This window comes from Geotrypetes seraphini, chromosome 2 (genome assembly GCF_902459505.1).
Source record: "Geotrypetes seraphini chromosome 2, aGeoSer1.1, whole genome shotgun sequence".
In the NCBI taxonomy this organism is placed as follows: Eukaryota; Metazoa; Chordata; class Amphibia; order Gymnophiona; family Dermophiidae; genus Geotrypetes; species Geotrypetes seraphini.
Window position 1 is genome coordinate 41723799 of NC_047085.1, and position 25296 is coordinate 41749094.

At 45.3% G+C, this 25296-nt stretch overlaps 1 protein-coding gene across 1 annotated transcript in view; it reads right to left on the reverse strand.

The window, feature by feature from the left end:
- FER1L6 (fer-1 like family member 6) overlaps positions 1-19560 on the reverse strand; it is a 402024-nt gene extending 382464 nt beyond the window's left edge. The window contains exon 1 of the mRNA XM_033934878.1: positions 19452-19560. Within this exon, the coding sequence (XP_033790769.1) occupies positions 19452-19474 (23 nt within the window). The 5' untranslated portion in view covers positions 19475-19560. The remainder of the gene's footprint in view (positions 1-19451) is intronic.
- Between the last annotated feature and the right edge of the window lie 5736 nt (positions 19561-25296).

Below are 25296 nucleotides of genomic sequence, written 5' to 3' on the forward strand. Positions count from 1 at the left end.
TTTTAAAGCCCTTTTCAGGTTAATCCAGTTTTTCCATTTCTCTTTATGTCCTTCTACCTTCCTTGCCAGCTCCTCCGTCGGGTGCTTCTTCATTTTGCTGAAGTCAACATGTTTGAAATCCAGGACTTTTGAATTTAGTGTGTCTGGACTCCATCTTAGTTTGTATCAAGCCACACTATGTGATGATCACTGCTACCCAAATGGGTAACCACCCAGACATTAGGCAAATTTCTTCATTCATATTTCACTGTGAATGACTTTGAATGTGAACTGGAGGGTCATAATTTAAAAAAATATTTAAGTCCCTTTTTGGCCTAAGGCTTTAAGCGCCCAAAGTAGGCAGCAGGGAAATATCCATTCTCGGAAAAAAAAAAAAAAAAAGAGTCCAAAATGTGTTTTTTTAAATGAATGGCCTACCTGTACATTCAGGCGTTTAATCGCCCAGACCACCACTATGTCTACCTTTAAGCTTTATTCTCCCCCCAAAATATTACCCAAGACAGGACACACAAGAAGGGTGGAGGAATAGCGATATATATAAAGGACTCCATTCCTTCAACCAGGATGGAAACAACAGTAAGGGAGGACGGCTTGGAATCACTATGGGTTAAGCTACAAGGGGGAGCTGGAGCAGACATCAAATTGGGACTGTACTATCGCCCACCTGGACAACCGGAAACAATCGACCAGGACCTGGAGGCTGAATTGAGGCAGGTATGCAAAAGCGAAAGTGTGGTGGTGATGGGGGACTTCAACTACCCTGGGATAGACTGGAGTATTGGACATTCAAACTGCACGAGGGAGACCAAATTCCTGGAGGCTATGAGGGACTGTTTCATGGAACAGCTGGTCACGGAACCAACACGGGGAGATGCCACTCTTGACCTAATCCTCAACGGGCTAGGGGGACCCGCAAAAGAGGTGGCGGTACTAGCGCCACTAGGAAACAGCGATCACAACATGATCCAATGCAAGCTAGAAAGTGGGTCATCAAAGGTGATAAGAACCACATCGACAGCACTTAATTTCAGAAAAGGGAATTACGATGCCATGAGGAAAATGGTGGGAAAGAAACTCAGCGGCAACTCAGGGAAGATGGAGACAGTAGAAAAAGCCTGGTCCCTACTCAAAGGCACGGTGCAAGAGGCACAGAACCTGTACGTCCCCAGTTTCAGGAAAGGGTGCAAAAAGAATCGAACAAAAAACCCAGTGTGGATAACAAATGGAGTGAAAAAGGCGATAAGTGACAAGAAAGCATCTTTCAGAAAATGGAAAAAGGACCAAACAAAGGACAACCAGAAGGAACACAAAAGACACCAAAGAGAATGTCACTGAGTGGTTAGGAAAGCAAAAAGAGAATATGAGGAGAGACTGGCGGGGGAAGCAACAAACTTCAAATTGTTCTTCAGGTACATAAAGGGGAAGCAACCGGCCAGGGAAGAAGTGGGACCATTGGATGATGGAGACAAGAAGGGAGTGGTAAAGGAGGAAAAAGAGATAGCTGACAGGTTAAATAAGTTCTTCTCGTTGGTCTTCACGCGAGAGGACACATCCAATATTCCAGAACCCGAGGAGATCATAAATGGGGATCAGGATGAAAAGCTGGTACAACTAGAGGTAAGATAAGAGGATGTACTCCGACAGATAGACAGACTAAAGAGTGACAAATCACCGGGTCCGGACGGCATCCACCAAAGGGTACTCAAAGAGCTAAGGAACGAAATAGCAGAACCACTTCGCCAAATATGTAACCAATCCTTAAAAACTGGGGAGATACCAGAGGACTGGAAAATAGCAAATGTCACGCCCATCTTTAAAAAGGGTTCAAGGGGTGACCCAGGAAACTACAGGCCGGTGAGCTTGGCCTCGGTTCCGGGAAAGATGATGGAAGCACTGATTAAGGACAGCATCTGTGAACACATAGAAAACAATGGACAGCTGAAAGCGAGCCAGCACGGCTTCTGCAAGGGAAGGTCATGCCTCACAAACTTACTGTACTTCTTTGAGGGAATAAACAGTCAGATGGATAAAGAGGAATCCATAGACATCATTTACCTTGACTTCCAAAAAGCCTTCGACAAGGTACCCCACAAACGGCTGCTTAAGAAGCTGTGGAACCACGGGGTGCAAGGGGATGTCCACCGATGGATCAAAAACTGACTGGCAGGCAGGAAACAGAGGGTTGGAGTAAAGGGCCACTACTCAGACTGGCTATGGGTCACGAGCAGAGTCCCGCAGGGGTCGGTGCTGGGACCGCTCCTGTTCAATATATTTATTAACGACCTGGAGGCAGGAACAAAATGTGAGGTTATAAAATTTGCGGATGACACCAAACGCTGCAGCAGGGTTAGAACTGCGGAAGACTGCGAGGATCTACAAAGGGACCTAACGATACTGGAATCAACCACCCCGCAGTGTCCCTTCTTCTCTACCCAGAACCAGCCATTTCTCCGCTGTCAGCCGCCCAACACGGCAATTTACCACACCATCAGCACGCCCATCCCTCCCTCTATACCCCACTTTGAAGCGACACGGCCCACCCCCTTCCCAGTCCCTGCGGTAGGACCCCCAAGCCTACCGTGCTTCCCTGCTGATCCAGCGGGGCATTAGGGCAGGAGTGATTCTCACTTGGCACTGAAAATGGCATATCTTATTACTGCCTAATGTGCGGCAACTTAGATATCACCATGCTATTTTTAGAACAGCATTATTAGGGCAATTAACATGACTTACAACATTAATGCCACTTGATGAATCCCGCAAACCCCCCCCCCCCCTCCAACTTCTCTAATTGTACAGGATCTGCAAATATATAGCAAAATTGTCAATAGATATAAAACATTTTCATGAAAATTTAAAAAAGAACCATATTTTTCAGTGCAAGAAACTCCTTAAGTCTAACTTGTGTGGACTTAGCCATATCCAAAAATATTTGACTACACTGACCATAGCAACTGAATATTTGAATTTTAAACAGAATAATATTAATAGGAACCCAAATAACTGCCAGGGGTCAAGCTGCCATATAAGGGAAGCCTACTGTGTATTTCAAGTTGTTTTCCTCAATGTAGCGTTTAAGTGAATCGACCAAAATAATTAAGGGGATAGAACATCTCTCATATGAACAAAGGTTTAAGAGGCCACGGCTCTTCAACTTGGGAAAAAAGACAGCTGAGAAGGCATATGGTAGAGATCTACAAAATAATGAGTAGGTAAAAATGAATTGATTTTTCACTCGGTCAAAAAGTACAAAGTTTAGGGGGACCCTCGATGAAGTTACATGGTAATGCTTTTAAAATGAATAGAGGAAATGTGTTTTCACTCAACAAACAGTTAAACTCTGGAACTTGTTGCCAGAGGATGTGGTAACAGCAGTTACGGTATCTGGGTTTAAAAAAAAGTTTGGACAAGTTCCTGCAAGAAAAGTTCACAATCGGCTATGGAGGTAGACATGGGGGAAGCCAATGCTTGCCCTGGGATCAGTACCATGGGATCTTGCTACCATTTGGGTTTCTGACAGGCACCTGTGACCCAGATTGGCCACTGTTGGAAGCAGGATACAGGGCTAGATAGAACTTTGGTCTGACCCTGTGTGGCTATTCTTATGCTCTTATGAATCACAGAATTCTACATTTATTGAGATGTTTCTATGAATGTTGTTCCAATCTCATATCTTGCTTCTCATGCTACATGGAAGTGGTTCACAATATCTATGAATCATAAAATAAAAATACATGGCCATGAATGATGCAGATTGTGAGCTCTATGAAATACTACTTACAACTATTCTCTTGGAAAATGTTGGCGTTTAAGACTGCCTACAAGGATCTATGCTTCAGGCAAGAATCGAAGCGGTAATTAAACAACAAAGACAAATAAACCTGGGCAGACTGACAGAGCAGAAGTCACGGCATACATCATACATAATAATTACGTTTTCTTCCACTATAATGAGCAAAACATCTGAGGAAAGGCTGGCAAAATAGATGATCATGCCAGGCAAAACACCCCAACAGAATGAACGAACGTGGTAGGAGACCTGTGGGTCTTTGTTGTGATGCCTTGCTGAGATTTCCAATAAATCTGAAGATTTTACTGTTTGGCTTTCCTCCAGTCTTCATTGTATGTCCGTCATCCTGCCTCACTCTTTTATTCATAGGAAAGCTGAGCATGTCAAGTAGCTAAAGTGATGTTAATAACAATTCAACAAGGCAGCAACATTGACCCAAGTTAGCTGACCAGCAGTAGTGTAGAGAGGAATTTCTCCAAGGGGGCGGATGTAAATTATTATTATTATTTTTCATTTTGTATTACCCAACAGAAGGCTGAAGTGGAATACAGCAGTAGCAGTGAGCAGCTGCGAAATCCAGGGAGGGAATGCCCCTTTTGCCCCTCCCCCAAATGTCCATGTAGGCTGGACAGTTGCAGGGCCTAGAGCAGTAACAGAGATTGAAACACCAGAAGCAGAGACACAGGGAAGAAGGAGGAGTTTCTTCTTTTTTTGGTCATTTTATGTGAGCCAAACAACCCACTGTGAAAAAAAAAGAAGAGACCAGGGACTGGAATGGAAACTGGAAAATCATAGCAAGACATTGAGGGAGAAGAGTTTGGGCAACAGGGCTCACGTTGCTTCTAGTCCAGGGGTAGGCAATTCCGGTCCTCGAGAGCCACAGGTAGGTCAGATTTTCTTTTTTTTCTTTTTTTTAATATTCTTTATTCATTTTCAAAATTACATTAAGTGTTAAATATATTCATTCAAATTAAAATTAACTACATCACTTACAAACAATCATTGATATATTACATAAAAACATATCCCTTCCCTTTTCCCACCCCACCCACCCTTATATTCCATTATATAAAACATGTAATAATAAAATTCCCCCCTCCCTACCCCTTAAATCGATAAGTGTAAGGGAAAACAATCCACAATGAATCTGTATGAGATGGATTTGCATGCACTGCCTCCTTAAGATGCAAATCTATCTCATGCATATTTATTGTGGATATCCTGAAAACCTGACCTGCCTGTGGCTCTCGAGGACCGGAATTGCCTACCCCTGTCCTAGGCATATGAGAACTGAGGTAAACCAAGGAGAAGGAAGTTTTCCTTTAGGAACACCAGCTTTTCCACCAAGTCTGCTGCTAGCTGCATATGATATGGACTTACAGTATCCCCTGTCACTGAGCATATTCATTCCCTGGACACCCTGTTTAAATGCTGAGTAACCTTGGTTAGGTTTGGCCAGATTATTGATTGTGTGTCCAGTATGCTAATGAGTCTGTGGTCATGACATTAATGGGCTCTACAAGGTACCATGTCACAGAAGTACATGTAGGTCAGGGATCTCAAAGTCCCTCCTTGAGGGCCGCAATCCAGCTGGGTTTTCAGGATTTTCCCAATGAATATGCATTGAAAAGCAGTGTATGCTAATAGATCTCATGCATATTCATTGGGGAAATCCTGAAAACCCGACTGGATTGCGGCCCTCAAGGATGGACTTTGAGATCCCTGATGTAGGTGGACTGATGTTGGTCTCTGCTGCTTATCATCGATGAAGATGGTGTAGTGTACTACACCACTGAGGTCTTGAAAATAATTGAAAACACCTGGTAATTTCATATTACTATTTGAATTTTGCGCTAATGTAATGCATATGATACTTTATGCCTGTTGCATCCCCACTGCCTGCTACCTCTGGTACCCCCTTTGCTCCACCTAAATCATCCAATGCATCAATGATACTCCCTTTCACCCACTGGCTGGTAAAAGGTAGCAGCATCTAAGCATTCTCCATGGTGAAGGAGTTCTAACATTGCACTTCCCAACCGCAACCAACAGCAGCACCTCTGATGTTTGAGAGATTAACTGCCAAAAGCTAACATTGCCCCCAACATATTTCCCTTCAGAATGGCCCTTCCTCCATGGCACCCTCTGAAGTGGACTTCTACAACTAGTGTTATGGTTGCCTGCCTCCCTCCCTCCCATCTCCCTGTGCAGTAGAACCCTTGAGCAGCATCTTTCCATTTCTACCCCCATCCCCCCGTACAGTAGAACCCGGCATTTTTCTATCCCTCCCTCCCATCCCCCTGTGCAGTAGAACTGTTTAGCAGCATGTTTCCATCTCCCCCCCGCCACTACCACCACCATGCAGCAGACCCCACCGGCCCTCCCATCCAACCCTCCCACCGCAAGACGACCTACAAACCTCCCGACTCCAGCAGCATCTGTAGCACTCTAAACACGCTGCTTCACAGCCTTCTACTGCCCGTGATTTCCTCTACTACATCTCTGTCTCGATGTCATCAGGGATGCGGCAGAGAAAATCAGGGCAGTAGAAGGCCACGAAGCAGCGTGTTTAGAGTACTGCGGATGGTGCTGGAGTTGGGAGGTTTGTGGTCGTCTCGCGATGGGAGGGTCGGATGGGAGGGTGCGCCGAAGAGGGGTGTGCTGGGGGGGGGGTCGACGACGATGAACTGCCTTACAGTGAGTGAGGGGGGAGTCGAAGCGCGCATGCGCACTCCTGCCGGCCACGTATCTACGGATCATGGATAAAGGATCACACAGGTAGGAGTGCGCATTATTATATAGATATTACTCATCTCTGACATTGGACCAGAGCCTAATCATGAAAGACCAGGTGGACTCCTTAGTCAGAAAGGGTTTTTTCACTCTCTGGAAGCTTTGGTCCATTAGAGCATATTTTGATGTTTCATCATTTAGAATTTTGGTACAATCCCTTATACTGAGTGAACTTGATTACTGTAATATCGCCTATTTGGCAATTTCCCAGAAGAATATGCGGCGATAACAACTGCTACAAAATGCGGCAGTCAAACTAATTTTGGGGTTGAAGAAGTTCGATCATGTATCACCTTCCTACTGACTTCTACATTGGCTGCCGATGGAGGCACGTGTGAAGTTTAAGTTTGGATGTTTTTGCTTTAAGGTACTATTCGGTTTAGCCCCTAAATATATAACTGACCTGTTCTCTTTCTCAACCAACAGACATAAGACAAGTTCACACTTGAATTTTGTTTCCCCACTGGTTAGAGGATGTAAATTTAAAAGACATCAACAATATCTTTTCTCACATCAGGCAGCATTATGGGGTAAAGACCTGGAACAATTACTTATGTTCACTAATACTTATGGAGAATTTAGAAGACACCTAAAAACATATCTGTTCCTGAAGTATTTAGGCAACTGACCTGTACAATCTTATTCCACAATAACTGATCCCTAGAGCTGTTAATCACTAGCTTCTAACTTTGTTAATTCTACTCAATTTGTAGCAACTTTTTTTTAGTTCAAATCTTTTTATTGGAATTATAAACCTGCTTTTTCCTTGTTGATGCTTTATACTAACTATGCTGTATTTGATCATTGTAGCATCTTTTAATCATTGTAAACCGCATAGAACTTCATGGTCTTGCGTTATATAAACTGTTATTACAGTATTATTATATGTCACCTTGTCATCAGATCACACTGCATTATAAAAGCTTATACTCACATTATTACTCACAGGACCCCTGAGGAAGACAATTTGGTCGAAACATGGACCATGTTGGGTCCTCCTCATCTATCACATTGTGGATTATTTTGCTGAACAATTAATAAAGTCTACATCAGGAACATCAGTCTCCACCGCATCTTTTGCTTTGGATTGCTGCTCTTCTGTGGACACATTGGGTCAATCTCTTTGGCTGTCTCTATATCTGCAAATGATGCAGTATGCCACTGTTTGAAGGATATATTCTGCAAGATGCAAATTCTCAAACACTTTACATTTTTTTTGCACCTCTAAACATAGAAACATGATGGAAGATAAAAGCCAAATGGCCCATCCATTCTGCCCATCCAAAGTAACCATTATCTCTTCCTCTCTCTAAGAGACCCACATGCCTATCTCATGCATTCTTGAATTCAGACTTAGTCTCTGTCTCTACCACCTCTTCTGGGAGACTATGCCATGTATCTACCACCCTTTCTGTAAAAAAATATTTTCTTAGATTACTCCTGAGCCTATCACCTCTTAACTTCATCCTATGCCCTCTCATTGCAGAGTTTCCTTTCAAATTATAGAGACTTGACTCATGTGCATTTACACCAAGTAGATATTTAAACATCTCTATCATATCTCCCTTCTCCTGCCATTCCTCCAACACGGGGAGATGCCACTCTTGACCTAATCCTCAACAGGCTAGGGGGGCCCGCAAAAGAGGTGGCGGTACTAGTGCCACTAGGAAACAGTGATCATTACATGATCCAGTGCAAGCTAGAAAGTGGATCATCAAAGGTGACAAGAACCACCATGACAGCACTCAATTTCAGAAAAGGAAATTACGAGGCCATGAGGAAAATGGTGGGAAAGAAGCTCAGCAATAGCTCAGGGAAGATGGAGACTGTAGAGGAAGCCTGGGCCCTACTCAAGGGCACGGTGCACGAAGCACAGAACCTGTACGTCCCCAGGTTCAGGAAGGGGTGCAAAAAGAATCGAACCAAAAACCCAGTGTGGATGACAAATGCAGTGAAAAAGGCGATAAGTGACAAGAAAGCATCGTTCAGAAAATGGAAAGAGGACCAAACAAAGGACAACCAGAAGGAGCACAAAAGACACCAAAGGGAATGTCACCGAGTGGTTAGAAAAGCATAAAGAGAATGTGAGGAGAGACTGGCGGGGGAAACAACAAACTTCAAATCATTCTTCAGGAACGTGAAGGGGAAGCAACCAGCCAGGGAGGAAGTGGGACCATTGGACGATGGAGACAAGAAGGGAGTGGTAAAGGAGGAAAAAGATATAGCTGACAGGTTAAATAAGTTCTTCTCGTCAGTCTTCACGAGAGAGGACACATTCAATATTCTAGAACCCGAGGAGATCATAAATGGGGATCAGGATGAAAAGCTGGTCCAACTAGACGTAAGCCAAGAGGATGTCCTCCGACAAATAGACAGACTAAAGAGCGACAAATCACCGGGTCCGGACGGCATCCACCAAAGGGTACTCAAAGAGCTAAGGAACGAAATAGCGGAACCACTTCGCCAAATATGTAACCTAACCTTAAAAACTGGGGAGATCCCGAAGGACTGGAAAATAGCGAATGTCACGCCCATCTTTAAGAAGGGTTCAAGGGTTGACCCGGGAAACTACAGGTCGGTGAGCCTGACCTTGGTTCCGGGAAAGATGATGGAAGCACTGGTTAAGGACAGCATATGTGATCACATAGAAAACAATGGACTGCTGAAGGCGAGCCAGCACGGCTTCTGCAAGGGAAGGTCGTGTCTCACAGACTTACTGTACTTCTTTGAGGAGATAAACAGCCAGATGGATAAAGGGGAATCCATAGACATCATTTACCTTGACTTCCAAAAAGCCTTCGACAAGGTACCACACGAACGGCTGCTTAAGAAGCTGTGGAACCACAGGGTGCAAGGGGATATCCACCGATGGATCAAAAACTGGCTGGCAGGCAGGAAACAGAGGGTTGGAGTAAAGGGCCATTACTCAGACTGGCTATGGGTCACGAGCGGAGTTCCACAGGGGTCGGTGCTGGGACCGCTCCTGTTCAATATATTTATTAACGACCTGGAGGCGGGAACAAAATGTGAGGTTATCAAATTTGCGGATGACACCAAACTCTGCAGCAGGGTTAGAACCGCGGAAGACTGCGAAGACCTGCAAACGGACCTAACGATACTGGAAGAGTGGGAAAAAAAGTGGCAAATGAGCTTTAACATAGAGAAATGCAAGGTCATGCATGTAGGGAAAAAGAACCCGATGTTCAGCTACAAAATGGGGGGATCACTGCTAGGGGTAAGTAACCTTGAAAGAGACCTGGGGGTGATGGTAGACGCAACATTGAAGGCGTCGGCACAGTGCGCGACGGCCTCAAGGAAAGCGAACAAAATGTTGGGTATCATTAAGAAGGGTATCACGGCCAGGACGAAGGAAGTCATCATGCCACTGTATCGTGCAATGGTGCGCCCACATCTGGAATACTGTGTCCAGTATTGGTCGCCATATCTCAAGAAGGACATGGCAGTACTTGAGGGAGTCCAGAGAAGAGCGACTAAACTGATAAAGGGTATGGAAAACTTCTCATATGCTGACAGGTTGAAAAAGCTGGGGCTTTTCTCCCTGGAAAAGCAGAGACTTAGAGGAGACATGAAGGGCATAGAAAAGGTAGATAGGGACAGATTCTTCACACTGTGGGGAACCACAAGTACAAGGGGGCACTCGGAGAAACTAAAAGGGGGCAAGTTTAGAACAAACACTAGGAAGTTCTTTTTTACCCAGAGGGTGATGGACACATGGAACGCGCTTCCAGAGGCTGTGATAGGCCAGAGCACATTACAGGGTTTCAAAGAAGGTTTGGATAAGTTCCTAGAAGATAAGGGAATTGAGGGGTACAGATAGGAGTAGAGGTAGGATATAGGAATAGTCAGGGACCACTGCACAGGTGATAGACCTGATGGGCCGCCGCGGGAGCGGACCGTCGGGCGGGATGGACCTCTGGTCTGACCCAGCGGAGGCAACTTCTTATGTTCTTATATATATTGAGATCTTTAAGTCTGTCCCCATACGCCTTATGAAGAAGACCACGCACCATTTTAGTAACCTTCCCCTTGACCGACTCCATCCTCTTTATATCTTTTTGAAAGTGCGGCCTCCAGAATTGTACACAATATTCTACATGAGGTCTCACCAGAGTCTTATACAGGAGCATCAATACCTCCTTTTTCCTACTGGCCATACATCTCCCTATGCAGCCTAGCATCCTTCTAGCTTTTGTTGTCACCTTTCAACCTGTTTGGCCACCTTCAGATCATCACATACCATCACACCCAAGTCCCGCTCTTCTATCGTGCACATAAGTTCTTCGCCCCCTAAACTGTACCGTTCCTTCGGGTTTTTGCAGCCCAAATGCATGACCTTGCATTTCTTAGCATTAAATTTTAGCTGCCAAATTTCAGACCAAGCTTTGCTATGTCTTTCTTCATGTTATTCACACCATCCGGGGTGTCTACTCTAATTGCAGATTTTTTACTGGACTTGCTCTACTTCCTTGGGGGTCTGCCACTGCTACTGGAACTGGGACTGAAGGCAGAATAGAAGTTGAAAGACCAGGAAGATCTTTTACTCTCTCCATGCTGTACTTATGGAGTGCTCTGGGCCCTGGCATTATCATATCCTATCTCCTCACTACTTAACACACTGAGGAGAGGGCCTGCCAGCTAACTTCCCTACATGGTACGCCACCAGCTCTGCCTGATTTGCCGAAGTCCTGCGTGTTTCCCCCTTCTCCCCTTGGAGAACAGTATAGAAAACTGAATAAATAAATTGTGTGAAAAACTTCAACCTCTGATAACCAGAGCTGGTATTGTGATATCATAATGCTTCATTCCACCAATGCCTGAGAGCCAACCTCATCAGTGATGTCACAATGGCTTGATTGTCCTATACTTGGCTTACTTTTTTACTACACTTTGATTTGCAGTGGTTAAAGCTACAGCGTCAGCACCCTGAGGTTGTGGGTTCAAACCAATGCTGCTTCTTGTGACCCTGGGCAACTCACTTAGTCCCACCCCCCATTGCCCCAGTACATTAGATAGATTGTGAGCCCACTGGGACAGACGGAAAAATGTTTGAATACCTGAATAAATTCATGTAAACCATTCTGAGTTCCCCTGGGAGAACAGTATAGAAAATCGAATACATAAATACATAAAATAAATAAAGTGATCCCAACTCTTCCCTCCTTACACCCAAGTTTTTCAGCTCATTTGAAAGGCATATGAACCAAAAGTTTCCTTAGTCATCATGTTTACCACATATCCGAAAATGAATTCATAATTCTATCATTTACTATATAATGGCGTGCTAAGTATAGCAATTGGGAACTATTACTTGTTCAAACAAGCAGAAGGTAAACTAATAGCACGACAGATTGTAGACACAGTATATTCCGTGTCAAAGTCTGGCCTTTGAAATTGTAAGGCTTCTTTGCTTTTAAAACACTTGTATTGCATGCTTTACATTAAAATCTAGGATTAGACACTTTCTGATTTTGTTCACTTCTGGTAGTTTTCCAGGAGGTAGGGTAGGGTACGGGAGGGGAAGGGAAGGGAAGGCACATGTGCATCAGGGAGGGGAGGGCTGGAGAAGAGGGCAGGGGGGCGTCACTGCCCCTGGCGCCTCCTTCCCTCGCTACATCTCTTATCATCTTCTCCTGATCAGAGAAGGCAGAACGGTACTGTGCTCTTCATAGTTTCATAGTTTATTAAAATTTGATTAAACGCTTTACATAAAATTCAAAGCGTTGTACAATAAAAGTTGTTTAAAATATTAATTAGGGAGCAAACTACAAAGCAAATTTTTCCAACAACTACCTACAGCTGTAAAAAAAAAAGAAGAAGATAAATTTTTGCTGTTTTTTTCAAACTGTTTTACACTTCTCCCTCCGTATTCGCTGTGATAGGGTATAACCGCAAATAACTTTTTCATATGTTATTCGCTGTTTTCTATTAAAAACCATCGTGAATATGGTGAAACCGCGAATAACCTGGCCTGATCCTGAAGGAGAGGCACAACACGGTGAAGAAAGTGCTGGGAATCGGCGATTTTCTCTGGAAACGCTTGGAATCAGCGATTTCTCTATGCAAGCTGATGTAATTTGGGGGAAGGAGCCAGCAAGCTAAAAACCGTGAATAATTGAAACCGTGAACGCTGAAACCGCGAATACAGAGGGAGAAGTGTATTAGAAGCAAAATAAAAATATTCACAGGAAGCAGGAGAAGAAGCATTCCTCTACTTTCAGTCCTACCCACAGTAATCAAGGAGTCGTCTAAAATCTGAGTTATTTAACACTCCGTTGCACCTACTTTAAACATCTTTATTTCAGCTAAAAACAGGAGAACGTCTGTCCAACCTCGGAAAAATTAGATTTTTTTCTTTCATAGAACCAAGGAAAAATACCGCAAAAATGATGTGCTTGATGCCAAGTCTTTATTTCGATCAATAAACGTTAGGTTAATGTGGTCCACCTTTGTAATAAAGAAACATGGGCCCGACATGGTACGTGTTTCGATGAACACATCTTCCTCAGGGGTTCGAAAATTTCCTTTATGGGCCATAATAACATGCAAAAGAACCGAACCTCCATCGGGGAAGAAGATGTGTTCATCGAAACATGGACCGTGTCGGGCTCATGTTCCTTTATTACAAAGGTGGACCACATTAACTTAACGTTTATTGATCGAAATAAAGACTTGGAATCAAGCACATCGTTTCTGTGGTATTTTTCCTTAGTTCTCTTTTGTTTGATGTCTACTGCAGGGCTGTTGAATTCTTCTCTTTGTGTTCTTTGGATTATTTTCTTTCATCTTATAGTATAAGTGTGAAAAATCCTAGGAGCTAACCCATGCCACACTATTTTACTCCTTTTTACTCCATCAGAATGGAAATCTTAATGTAGAGTCAGGATAAAATGATCTTTTTAAAGTGCTATTTTCTGGTTACTTTTAAAGAGGTTAAGTTTAGGTAGAGTCAGTAACATGACTTGGGATAAGGGCAGTGGTGGGCTACCACAGTACTCCTGGTAAGGTTACCAGATTTTACATATGTAAAATACAGACCCCCCTAGTTCTGTCCCCAGGCCTGCCCATTTCCACCCAGCCCTGCCCCCTCAGCCTGCTTGTCTCAGTTGGTAGGGCATCTGCACATGCATGGATGCAAAGCAATGATGTCACTGTGTTGCATCCATGCATGCGTGGATGCCCCTCCCGACACTATCTGCTTTTCAAACCCAGACAAAGTGCCGGGTTTTGGAAAAGCTATCCAGATGCCTGGACATGCCCTCTAAAAAGAGGACATGTCCTACGACTACTACTATTTATTATTTCTATAGCGCTGAAAGGCGTACACAGCGCTGTACATTTTAACATACAATAGACAGTCCCTGCTCAGAAGAGCTTACAGTCTAATGTAGGCAGGACATTTCAGGGTTGGGGTAAACCCGGACAACTGGTAGCCCTGCCTCCTGGACCACATTTCTTTCGGGTTTTTCAGACTTCCACCAAGAATATGAAAGGCCACTGAAAAGTTCTCAGACCAACTAATAAAGTTGGGAGTGGTCTCCATCAAGGGCTACACACATAGTGGGAAATTCTATAAAAAGCGTTTAAACTTAGGGGCTAGTAAGTGTCCTACTGGCACCTAAGTTGAGAAACGCTGTTTAAAATGGCAAAATAACATTAAAATTAAAGCGCCTACCGGTGCCTAAATAAAAGGCACCAGAATCGCACCTACGTAGGTGGTATACCAGTGCTTAATGCCACGATGGGTGTGGCTAGTGCCGGAAGTGGCGTTAGATGCCATAAAGCGCATATGCTTGCGCGATTCGCAACAAAGATAGGTGCCGGAAATATAGACCTGGAAAACACTGACCTAAATTTCTGGTGCCTGTCTTTCCCGGATGGCAAGAGTCTCTGCATGGCGCTGTCACATGATTGGCATGCACTCGGCGGCTGCTGATATTGGTGTCATATAGAGCAGTGTTCTTCAACCTTTTTACACCCGTGGAACGGCAGAAATAAAATAATTATTTTGTAGACCGGAAAACTACTAGGACTAAAATTTAAAAACCCCATTTATGCTCCATCTCCGCGAGCTCAGTTCCAGCAAACCATCTGATCCCATTTGCACAAGCCGCAATTATGATTTTATATTGAACGTATTTTATTAAAGTATAAAAAGAAACAATATTCTGAACAATTGTGATTTTATAAATACAAATATACAGAGCACGGACCAACAAAACCCCTGTCTCCCCTCCCCTTCACATATATCCCCTCCACTATCAAGAAAACTGAACAAGCCAAGTTCATTGAAATATCATGCTAACAGAATACTGCAGTCCCCAGTTATGTCTCTAGCAGGATATATATTTCAAATCTGATATATTCAAATCACAAAATAGAAATAAAATTATTTGTTTCTACCTTTTGTTGTCTCTGGTTTCTGCTTTCATCTTCTTTTCACTCTCTTCCTTCCAGCGTCTGCCCTCTCTGTCTCTTCAATCCAGCATCTGCCCCTTCCATCTACTGTCTGACCTCTCCCCCTTCCATATGGTATTTGTCTTCTTTCTATGCCCCCTCCCCTTTCCATCCAGCCTATGCCCCTCTCTCCTTTTTACACGATTCACTCCAGCTTCATTGCTCTCTTCATTTTTATCTCTCCTACACCAGATCTAGCATCTTTGTCCCTCTCAATTTCTCTGCTGCCCCCTTCCCATCTCATTCCTATCTCTCCCCTTCCCCTCCTCTAATCTCCCTGCAAGTTGTTTCCTTCCTTTTTTCTTTCAAGTACCTTTCTTATTTCTAATCTTAATGTATATTTTCTGTAAACCGCTTAGAACCTAACGGATGTAGCGGTATATAAGAAATAAATTACATTACATTACATTTCTCCCTTCCCTCCTCCCCCTGTCCAGCAGTAACTCTCTTCCTTTTCCTTTCCCTCCTCCCCTCCCGGCAGCATCTCTCCTTCTACCTCCCTCCAGGTCCAGTAGCAGTTGTCCCTTTTCCCCCCTTGCCCAGCAGCTTCCCAGACTCCTTTACCTCCTCCCCTCCCATCAGCATCTCTCCTTCTCCCTCTCCAGGTCCACTAGCAGCTGTCCCTTTTTCCCCCTTACCCAGCAGCTTCCCAGACTCCTTACCCTCCCCCCTCCCAGCAGCATCTCTCCTTCTCCCTCTCCAGGTCCAGTAGCAGCTGTCCCTTTTTCCCCCTTACCCAGCAGCTTCCCAGACTCCTTTCCCTCCTCCCCTCCCAGCAGCATCTCTCCTTCTCCCTCTCCAGGTCCAGTAGCAGTTGTCCCTTTTTCCCCCTTACCCAGCAGCTTCCCAGACTCCTTTCCCTCCCTCCTCCCAGCAGCATCTCTCCTTCTCCCTATCCAGGTCCAGTAGCAGCTGTCCCTTTTTCCCCTTGCCCAGCAGCTTCCCAGACTCCTTTCCCTCCTCCCCTCCCAGCAGCATCTCTCCTTCTCCCTATCCAAGTTCAGTAGCAGCTGTCCCTTTATCTCCTTACCCAGCAGCTTCCCAGACTCCTTTCCCTCCCCCCTCCCAGCAGCATCTCTCCTTCTCCCTATCCAGGTCCAGTAGCAGCTGTCCCTTTTTTTTCACCATGCCCAGCAGCTTTCTCCCCTCCCAGCAACTCTCCTTACTTGCCAGCGCTGCGATTCAGTAAGGCAGCCTCGGGTCCTTTGTTGGGTCGCACCGCCTCGGAGGAAAGCGGAAGTTGCATCATCAGAGGCGGACCAACTCAGCAAAAGCTCCAAGGCTTCCTTCTTCAATCGCTGCGTTTGTAAGGTGAGCCGCTGGGAGGGGAGAAAGCACAGTGTGAGGCTCCCTATTATCTCTCCGGCCCTGCGCAAAGGACAGCTCCTCGATCTTGCCGGTCCTGCGCAGACCGGCAGGAAATTGAAGAAGTTGATCTCGCCGGTCCTGCGCAGACCGGCAGGAATTTTCTGCGGACCGGCACCAGTCCGCGGACCGGTGGTTGAAGATCTGTGCTATAGAAAATCCAGGCTTTAATCCAGCGATTAATCACTGGACTCTGAGCCAGATTCTCAAAACTTAAGGTTGCCTTTAACGCGGTTGCTAAACCAGTTCTAGCCGGTTTAGCCTGCATGCATTTTAGTGGCAGATTATCAAAACGGCTTATCCCGGTCTTATGTGAGCTTTCTAGCAGTCTCCGACACTGCCATGCAAATGGGCTCTTCAGTATTTAAATGAGCACTCCCAGTGGATTCTTCAACATCGCCAAGTCATTCTCCAAGCGTGGCATCAGCTTTTGGTGACAAAAAATCAGTGACTGGTCCAGGGATGCCAGTACAGTGCCAGCACTGTGAAAAGTGCATCTCGTGGCGTGTGTTTTGACTGTGGATAATGTAACAAAATAAAAATTGCCTTAGATGGATGGCCGGAGGGATGCCTACTGCCTCCGGCCAGTAGACCCACCTCTTCAAAATGGCAGGCTTCCCCTCCCCTGGAATGCACTCAGGAGGGGCCTGAGGCTCTTCTTGGCCCAGGTTGTTTAAGGCCCCTCCTATGGGTCGGGCCTTAAGCATCTGGGCCAATCACAGCCTCAAGCCCCTTCCTGGATGCACCGGGGAGGAGAAGGCCCAACATTTTGAAGAGGCAGGTCTGTTAGCCGGAGGGAGTAGGCATTCCTCTGTCTAGATATCTAAAGTAAGGAGGAGAGGGCGGGAGTCATCGGAGGCATGGGGGGGGGGGGGGGTTTGCATGGCAGCAGGAAAGAGTGGGCATCTGTCCTGCTGCCAAGGTGGGTGTATTGCTTGGTGACAGGAGAGAGTGGGCATCTCTCCCACTGCTGGGGGGGGTGTTGCTTGGCGGTGGGAGAAAGTGCGCAACCCTCCTGCTGCTGAGGAGGTGTTGGGGGTTGTGTTGCTTGGTGGTGGGAGAGTGGGCATCTCTCTCGCTATTAAGGGGATGTTGCTTGGTGCCGGGAGAGAGTGGGCATCTCTCCCGCTGCAGGGTAGAGGGTTGCTTGACTTCGGCGACTCGATTTGTTGTTAATTATTTTTTTGCGTTTATTCTGCGCATGTGCCCATCGCAATTACTAGCGATGGGCACATGCAAATTTAGTGAATCTTCACTATTCTCCCCAATCTCATTTGCTTGGGCGTATTTTGGAGAATGACTCTTTTTTTTTTTTTTTAATTGCTACTATATCAGCTGCGGCAGCAGCCCATTGGTTTTTAACGCAAATTTTGAGAATCTAGGCCTAAGTGTATAGCCCTCGAGGGAGACTGCCCCAACTTTGTTGGTTGGGCTGAGAATATTTCAGCAGCCTCTCATATGCCTGAGGTCTATTTGCATACAATGGAATCAGTACATGCAAATCAATCTCATGCATATTTATGATGGAAATCTTAAAAATGAGACTGACCTTGGTCACTCACCCCTGGATAAGGGTCACATCTGATAATATTGGGGCAATTTTATAAACTGGCACATTGAGCTATTTCTTTACATTACATTGCATAAGCATTTATGAATCGCTAATATATCAATGTGATTTTCAAATTAGTAAGAGACTGGCCATCTCCAGGAATTACAATTTTTACACTAAAATCAACACTAGAATCTTACATTAGAATCAAAACATAGAAACATAGTAGATCTGCTCCTTTGTTAGAGTGAAAGACAAAGGGATATCTTGAAGAAAAATAGGTCTTCAAGCCTTTAAGGAAACTGAAATGGGAAAGGATAGTTCTTAGTTCTATTGGAAGAGAGTTCCACCACTTTGCCACTAAACATAGAAACATAGAAAGATGACGGCAGAAAAGGGCCATAGCCCATCAAGTCTGCCCACTCCATTAACCCTCCCCAAACTACCCCCTAAGGGGTCACTCACAGGTGGCATCACCTCTACTCTGCCCTCGTAGAGATCCGACGTGGGCATCCCATTTTGTCTTAAAATCTTGTATGCTGCTGGCCACGATCACTTGCTCCGGGAGTTTGTTCCAATGGTCTACCACTCTTTCTGTGAAGAAGTACTTCCTGGTATCCCCATGAAATTTCCCGCCCCTGATTCTTAGCGATATAGAGTGTATTGTTTTATATTCAATACCTCTAGGATTTGGAAATCTTAACCTCAGATGATTGCTAGTCAAGTTATAATTCTTAACGGATGGTAGTTCTACTAAATTCATCATGTAGTCTGGGATTTCTCCATGGAAGATCAAGAAAACCAATGTATATAATTTTAAAATGCCTCTTTCTTTGAAAGGAAGCCAGCTTTATGAAAGGAACCCCGATACTTCAGAATTAAGCATCAACTCAACACGTTTTGGAAATTGTATAAATATTAAGGATCGCAATCCATTCTTGCAAAATAGTTAAAGATTGAATGAGCTTATGTTTCCACATCCCTTCTCAGGGCCAAAGCTGGACATGTACTTGTCTCCGAGCTATGAGATCACAAAGTACCTACACTTCCAAAAAGCCAAATGCATCCAAAGAACCATCTCAGGAAAGCAACTTCAAGGTAAAATGAGATACAGAGACAAGATGTGTGCTGAGCAAATAAATCTCCCAGTGATACTCAGATAAATTAACCAGCTGTACAATGGAAACTGATAGAACAAAAGTTCTGATCACCAGCAAGAAAATCATCAGCAAGACATCTCATCGTCTCAGCCATCAGCAAGGACAAGGAAAGCACCAGGAAGCCACTACAGCAAAGCAATAGGGCTGGATGCCTGGCATAAATCATTAGTCAGAACTGCAGTGATAATTGTCTGACTCTTCAGGACACATTTTACACCTTCTATAATTCTGCATAGACTAGTAACAGACTTTTCCTTTCATTCATTTTCTCTTTATTGTAATGGCTAAGCAACTTTGAAATAAGCTGGTACATTACTTTGTCTTTGGAGGCTTCTCCATTTCGCTCCTTGTTGATGTGGCAGCAGCTTATGAATTGCTACTCAGCTTCGGAAGATTGAAAACACTCCTGACTTCTTGCGTCTGCCATAGGCTTGTGTGCTTGCTATTAACCACCAAGATACACAGTGCACAACTGTTGGGTGTGGTTGTTTAAACATTTTATTTCCTTGAAGGCTCTTTCCTTAGAGTAAGCATTAGCTGGTTATTTGCATGGTGTCAATAAGAGATTTAGATAAGTGTCCACAATATGTTTGGTCTACATGATCTAGAGAAAGCAAGATATAAGTGCTGTGTTCCTACTTTATTGTTAAATTGTAAATGAGTGAGCTGACGTAAGAAGACTTGAAGTGGTCCAGAGGAGGTTGACGAAAATGATAGGAGGTTTGCACAAGAAGTATGAGGTGAGACTGGAAGCCCTGAATATGTATACCTTAGAACAGGGGTGCCCAATAGGTCGATTGCGATTGACCGGTAGATCGCCAGGGCAAAGTGAGTCGATCAGACTCACTTTGCCTTGGCGATCTACTGGGCCGATCAGCCTTCCTCTCCCAGACGTCAATTCTGCCGTCGGAGAGGAAGTTCGGGCCAGCCAATCACTGCTTGGCTGGGTGGAACTTCCTCTCCGACAGCAGAATTGACGTCGGGGAGAGGAATGCTGGTCGGCCCGCAGGGAAGCAGAGAAAGCTTGGTGCGGTGGCGGTGGCGGCTTTGGGGCCTGTTCCCCGATGGTGGTAGCAGTGGCTTGGTGGAGGGTAAGGAGAAAGAAAGAAAAGGGGCAGGCAGGGAGACAGAAGGAAAGAAGGGAAACAGAAAAAAAGAAAGGGGGCATGAAGAGAGAAAAAAAAGAAAGGGAGGCAGGGAGAAAGAAAGGGCAGGGAGAGAGGAAGAAAAAGTTGGGGGAGGGAATGAGGTCTGGAGGAGAGGAAGCATAAAGGCTGAAAGAAGGGATGAAAGATTGGATGCACAATCAGAAGAAAGTGCAACCAGAGACTCATGAAATCACCAAAGTAGGAAAAATGATTTTATTTTCAATGTAGTGATCAAAATGTGTCTGAATTTATATCTACTGTCTATATTTTGCACTATGGCCCCCCTTTTACTAAACCACAATAGTGTTTTTTAGTGCAGGGAGCCTATGAGTGTCGAGAGAAGCGTGGGGCATTCAGCGCAGCTTCCTGCGCTAAAAACTGCTATTGTGGTTTAGTAAAAAGGGAGGGGGGTATATTTGTCTATTTTTGTTTGGTTGTTACTGAGGTGACAGTGCATAGAGTCATCTACCTTGACCTCTTTGAAAAAAACCCGGAATAGGAATGATAATTAACATTTTCTCTGCGTATAGTGTGCTTTGTGTTTTTTTTTTTAATTTTATTGTTGGTAGATCATTTTGACTTGGTCATTTTAAAAGTAGTTCAAAGAAGCGTGGGATGAACACAGAGGATCTAGAATCATAGTAATATAGTAACATAGTAGATGCCGGCAGATAAAGACCCGAATGGTTCATCCAGTCTGCCCAACCTGATTCAATTTAAATTTTTTAATTTTTTCTTCTTAGCTTTACCCAGTACTGTGCTTGGGTTCCAACTGCCGAAATCTCTGTTAAGACTTACTCCAGCCCATCTACACCCTCCCAGCCATTGAAGCCCTCCCCAGCCCATTCTCCACCAAACGGCCATATACAGACACAGACCGTGCAAGTCTGCCCAGTACTGGCCTTAGTTCAATATTTAATCTTATTTTCTGATTCTAGATCCTTTGTGTTCATCCCACGCTTCTTTGAACTCAGTCAGTTTTACTCTCCACCACCTCTCTCGGTGGATGCATTCCAGGCATCCACCACCCTCTCGTAAAGTAGAATTTCCTAACATTGCCTTTGAATCTACCACCCCTCAACCTCAAATTATGTCCTCTGGTTTTACCATTTTCCTTTCTCTGAAAAAGATTTTGTTCTACGTTAATACCCTTCAAGTATTTGAACGTCTGAATCATATCTCCCCTGTCTCTCCTTTCCTCTAGGGCAGGGGTGTCCAATGTCGGTCCTCGAGGGCCGCAATCCAGTCGGGTTTTCAGGATTTCCCCAATGAATATGCATGAGATCTATTTGCATGCACTGCTTTCAATGCATATTCATTGGGGAAATCCTGAAAACCCGACTGGATTGCGGCCCTCGAGGACCGACATTGGACACCCCTGCTCTAGGGTATACATATTCAGGGCTTCCAGTCTCTCCTCATACGTCTTCTGGCGCAAGTCTCCTATCATTTTCTTCGCCCTCTTCTGGACCGCTTCAAGTCTTCTTACGTCCTTCGCCAGATACGGTCTCCAAAGCTGAACACAATACTCCAAGTAGGGCCTTACCAATGACCTGTACAGGGGCATCAATACCTTCTTCCTTCTACTGGCTACGCCTCTCTTTATACAGCCCAGCATCCTTCTGGCAGCAGCCACTGCCTTGTCACACTGTTTTTTCACCTTTAGATCTTTGGACACTATCACCCCAAGGTCCCTCTCTCCGTCCGTGCATATCAGTTTCTCTCTCCCACTACACATCCATAAAACTTTATCGGATAAAGAGGGAAGATATGTGATAGTTTTGGGGGAACTTTGGGGTCAGAAATGGCTGTTTTGTAATCTCTAAGCCCCTAATGTCTATAGTCACCGATTTTTCTCTGGGCTCTTGGCCAAGGTAGCTCAGTATTCTGACTATCAACTCTTAGTGGGGGTGATTTTAACATCTCGGCTGACCCCTCGATGGACTGTAGACCGGCGAGGATTTGCCCGGTGGACCATGGAGCCAAGGGGGGGGTCAATTTTTTGATGGATCAGTTGCATCTGTTGGATCTGTGGCAGATTTTCCATCCTACTGAGCATACCTACACTTTCTATTCCCACCCCCATGACGTTTATGCCCGTCTGGACTATTTTCTGGCGTCGCCCTCGCTGCTCTCACAGGTAGAGAATGTTTCTATCGAGGATGTTCCTTTATCAGACCATTCCCCACTGATACTGTCGGTCCAGCTTACGAAAGATACTCCGCGGTGGGGGTGGCGGTTCCCGAGCCATCTGTACAGGGATCTGGAGTTCCATAGGTACCTCAGGGAACACTGGCAGGAGTATTGTTGTCATAATGCTACACGTGATGATGGTATATTGGGAAGCATCTAAGGTAGTAATCTGGGGATACATTATTGCCTACGTGTCTCGGGCACGGCGGCGGCAGGATGCTGACCTTTTGCGGCTTTCTGGGGAGTTGCAGACCCTGAGACGGCGATATGTCGCTACGCTTTCTGTGGAGGATAAGCGTCGGCTGTGGAATGTCCGTTCCCAGTTGGAGGTCCTTTTGACTCAGCGGGCCAATAGGGATATTTATTTCCAACGTTATCGCTTGCATCGCTGGGGGGGGGGGGAGGCCGGGCGGCTTTTGGCCAATCTCGTGCGTCCTCCTTGAAAACAACAGGTCATTCTGTCTATTAAAGATAGTGGGGGTCGTCTTTATACAGGGGCGGACGACATTCAGTCCCAATTTGTGCAATTCTATGAGACTCTTTATTCCCATCGCGAGTCCTCCAAACAAAACCGAACGGAGTTTTTCTAGAACTTAGCTTTGCCTCAAGTGAACGCTGACCAACTTAACCTTCTGAATGCACCAGTTTACGGCAGAGGAAATTCAGACGGGTATCAAAGCTTTGAAACTCACAAAAGCGCCAGGCCCTGATGGGTTTGAGCCCGAATAATATAAGATAGTGGCGGATTGATCATAGAAACATAGAAATAGACGGCAGATAAGGGCCACGGCCCATCCAGTCTGCCCACCGCAATGACCCTTCCCCACCTAACTCAGTGAATAGACCCCACGTATCTATCCCATTTGGCCTTAAAATCAGGCACGCTGCTGGCCTCAGTGACCTGAAGTGGAAGATTATTCCAGCGGTCAACCACTCTCTCAGTGAAAAAGAATTTCCTGGTGTCACTGTGCAGTTTCCCTCCCCTGATTTTCCACGGGTGCCCCCTGGTTGCCGTGGGACCCATGAGAAGGAAGATATCTTCTTCCACTTCGATGCGACCCGTGAGATACTTGAACGTCTCGATCATGTCTCCCCTCTCTCTGCGTTCCTCGAGTGAGTAGAGCTGTAACTTATCCAGCCTTTCCTCGTAAGGGAGATCCTTGAGACCAGCGATCATCCGGGTTGCCATTCTCTGCACCGACTCTAGTCTCAGCACATCTTTTCGGTAATGCGGCCTCCAAAATTGCACACAGTACTCCAGGTGTGGTCTCACCATGGATCTATACAATGGCATAATGACTTCAGGCTTACGGCTGACGAAACTCCTGCGTATGCAACCTATGATTTGCCTTGCTTTGGAGGAAGCTTGCTCCACTTGATTGGCAGCCTTCATGTCCTCCCTGACGATCACCCCTAGGTCACGCTCTGCTTCAGTTCTTGTTAGGATCTCGCCATTTAGGGTGTAAGTCTTGCATGGATTATGACTGCCCAGGTGCATGACTTTGCATTTTTTGGCATTGAAGCTGAGTTGCCAGGACCTAGACCAGCGCTCCAGTAGTAGTAGGTCGTGCATCATGTTGTCGGGCATTGAGTTTTTGTCTGTTGTACTCTTGGCCACTACATTGCTTAGTTTGGCGTCATCAGCGAATAATGTTATTTTACCTCGGAGACCTTCTGCCAAGTCTCTTATGTAGATGTTGAACAGGATCGGGCCCAGGACGGAGCCCTGTGGCACTCCACTGATCACCTCCATCGTTTCGGAGGGGGTGCCATTCACCATTACCCTCTGAAGCCTACCCTCAAGCCAGTTCCCAATCCATTTCGTCAGCGTGTCGCCCAATCCTATAGAACTCATTTTGCTAAGCAACCTGCGGTGTGGTACGCTATCGAATGCTTTGCTGAAGTCCAGGTATACGATGTCCAGGGACTCCCCAACATCCAGCTTTCTCGTCACCCAGTCAAAGAAGCCGATCAGGTTGGATTGGCAGGATCTCCCCTTAGTAAATCCATGTTGACGGGGATCACGTAGATTCTCCTCGTTCATGATCGTATCCAATTGGCATTTGATTAGAGTTTCCATTAGTTTGCTCACTATTGATGTGAGACTCACCGGTCTGTAGTTTGCTGTTTCCATCTTGGAGCCTTTCTTATGAAGTGGAATGACGTTAGCCATTTTCCAGTCCAACGGGACGTCACCTGTACTAAGGGAGAGATTGAAGAGTGCGGATAGCGGTTCCGCCAAGACATCACACAACTCCCTGAGCACCCTGGGGTGTAGGTTGTCAGGCCCCATTGCCTTGTTAACCTTGAGATTTGACAGCTCGCAGTAGACACTGCTGGGCGTAAACTCGAAATTACTAAATGGATCAGCTGAGTCAACCCTTGTCTGCAGCTGAGGACCAAGTCCCGGCGCCTCGCGGGTGAAGACTGAGCAGAAGTATTCATTTAACAGTTGGGCTTTCTCCGAGTCCATTTCTGCATAGTCTCCCCCTGGTTTCCTGAGGCGTACTATCCCACCTGAGTTCTTGTTCCTGTCACTGATATACCTGAAAAAGGATTTATCTCCTCTCTTTATGTTCCTTGCTAAAGACTCCTCCATGCGGAATTTGGCCTCCCTAACTGCTGTTTTGACTGTTTTTGACTTGGTCAGATAGATTTCCCTGGAGTCCTGATTCCCTGATTGTTTGTAAGAGATGAATGCTTTTTTCTTCTCCTTGATGAGGTCCGAGATCTCCGTAGAGAACCATTGTGGCTTATTGTTCCTACTCCGTTTACTTACCGATTTAACATAGCGGTTTGTTGCTTCCTGTATGGTGGCTT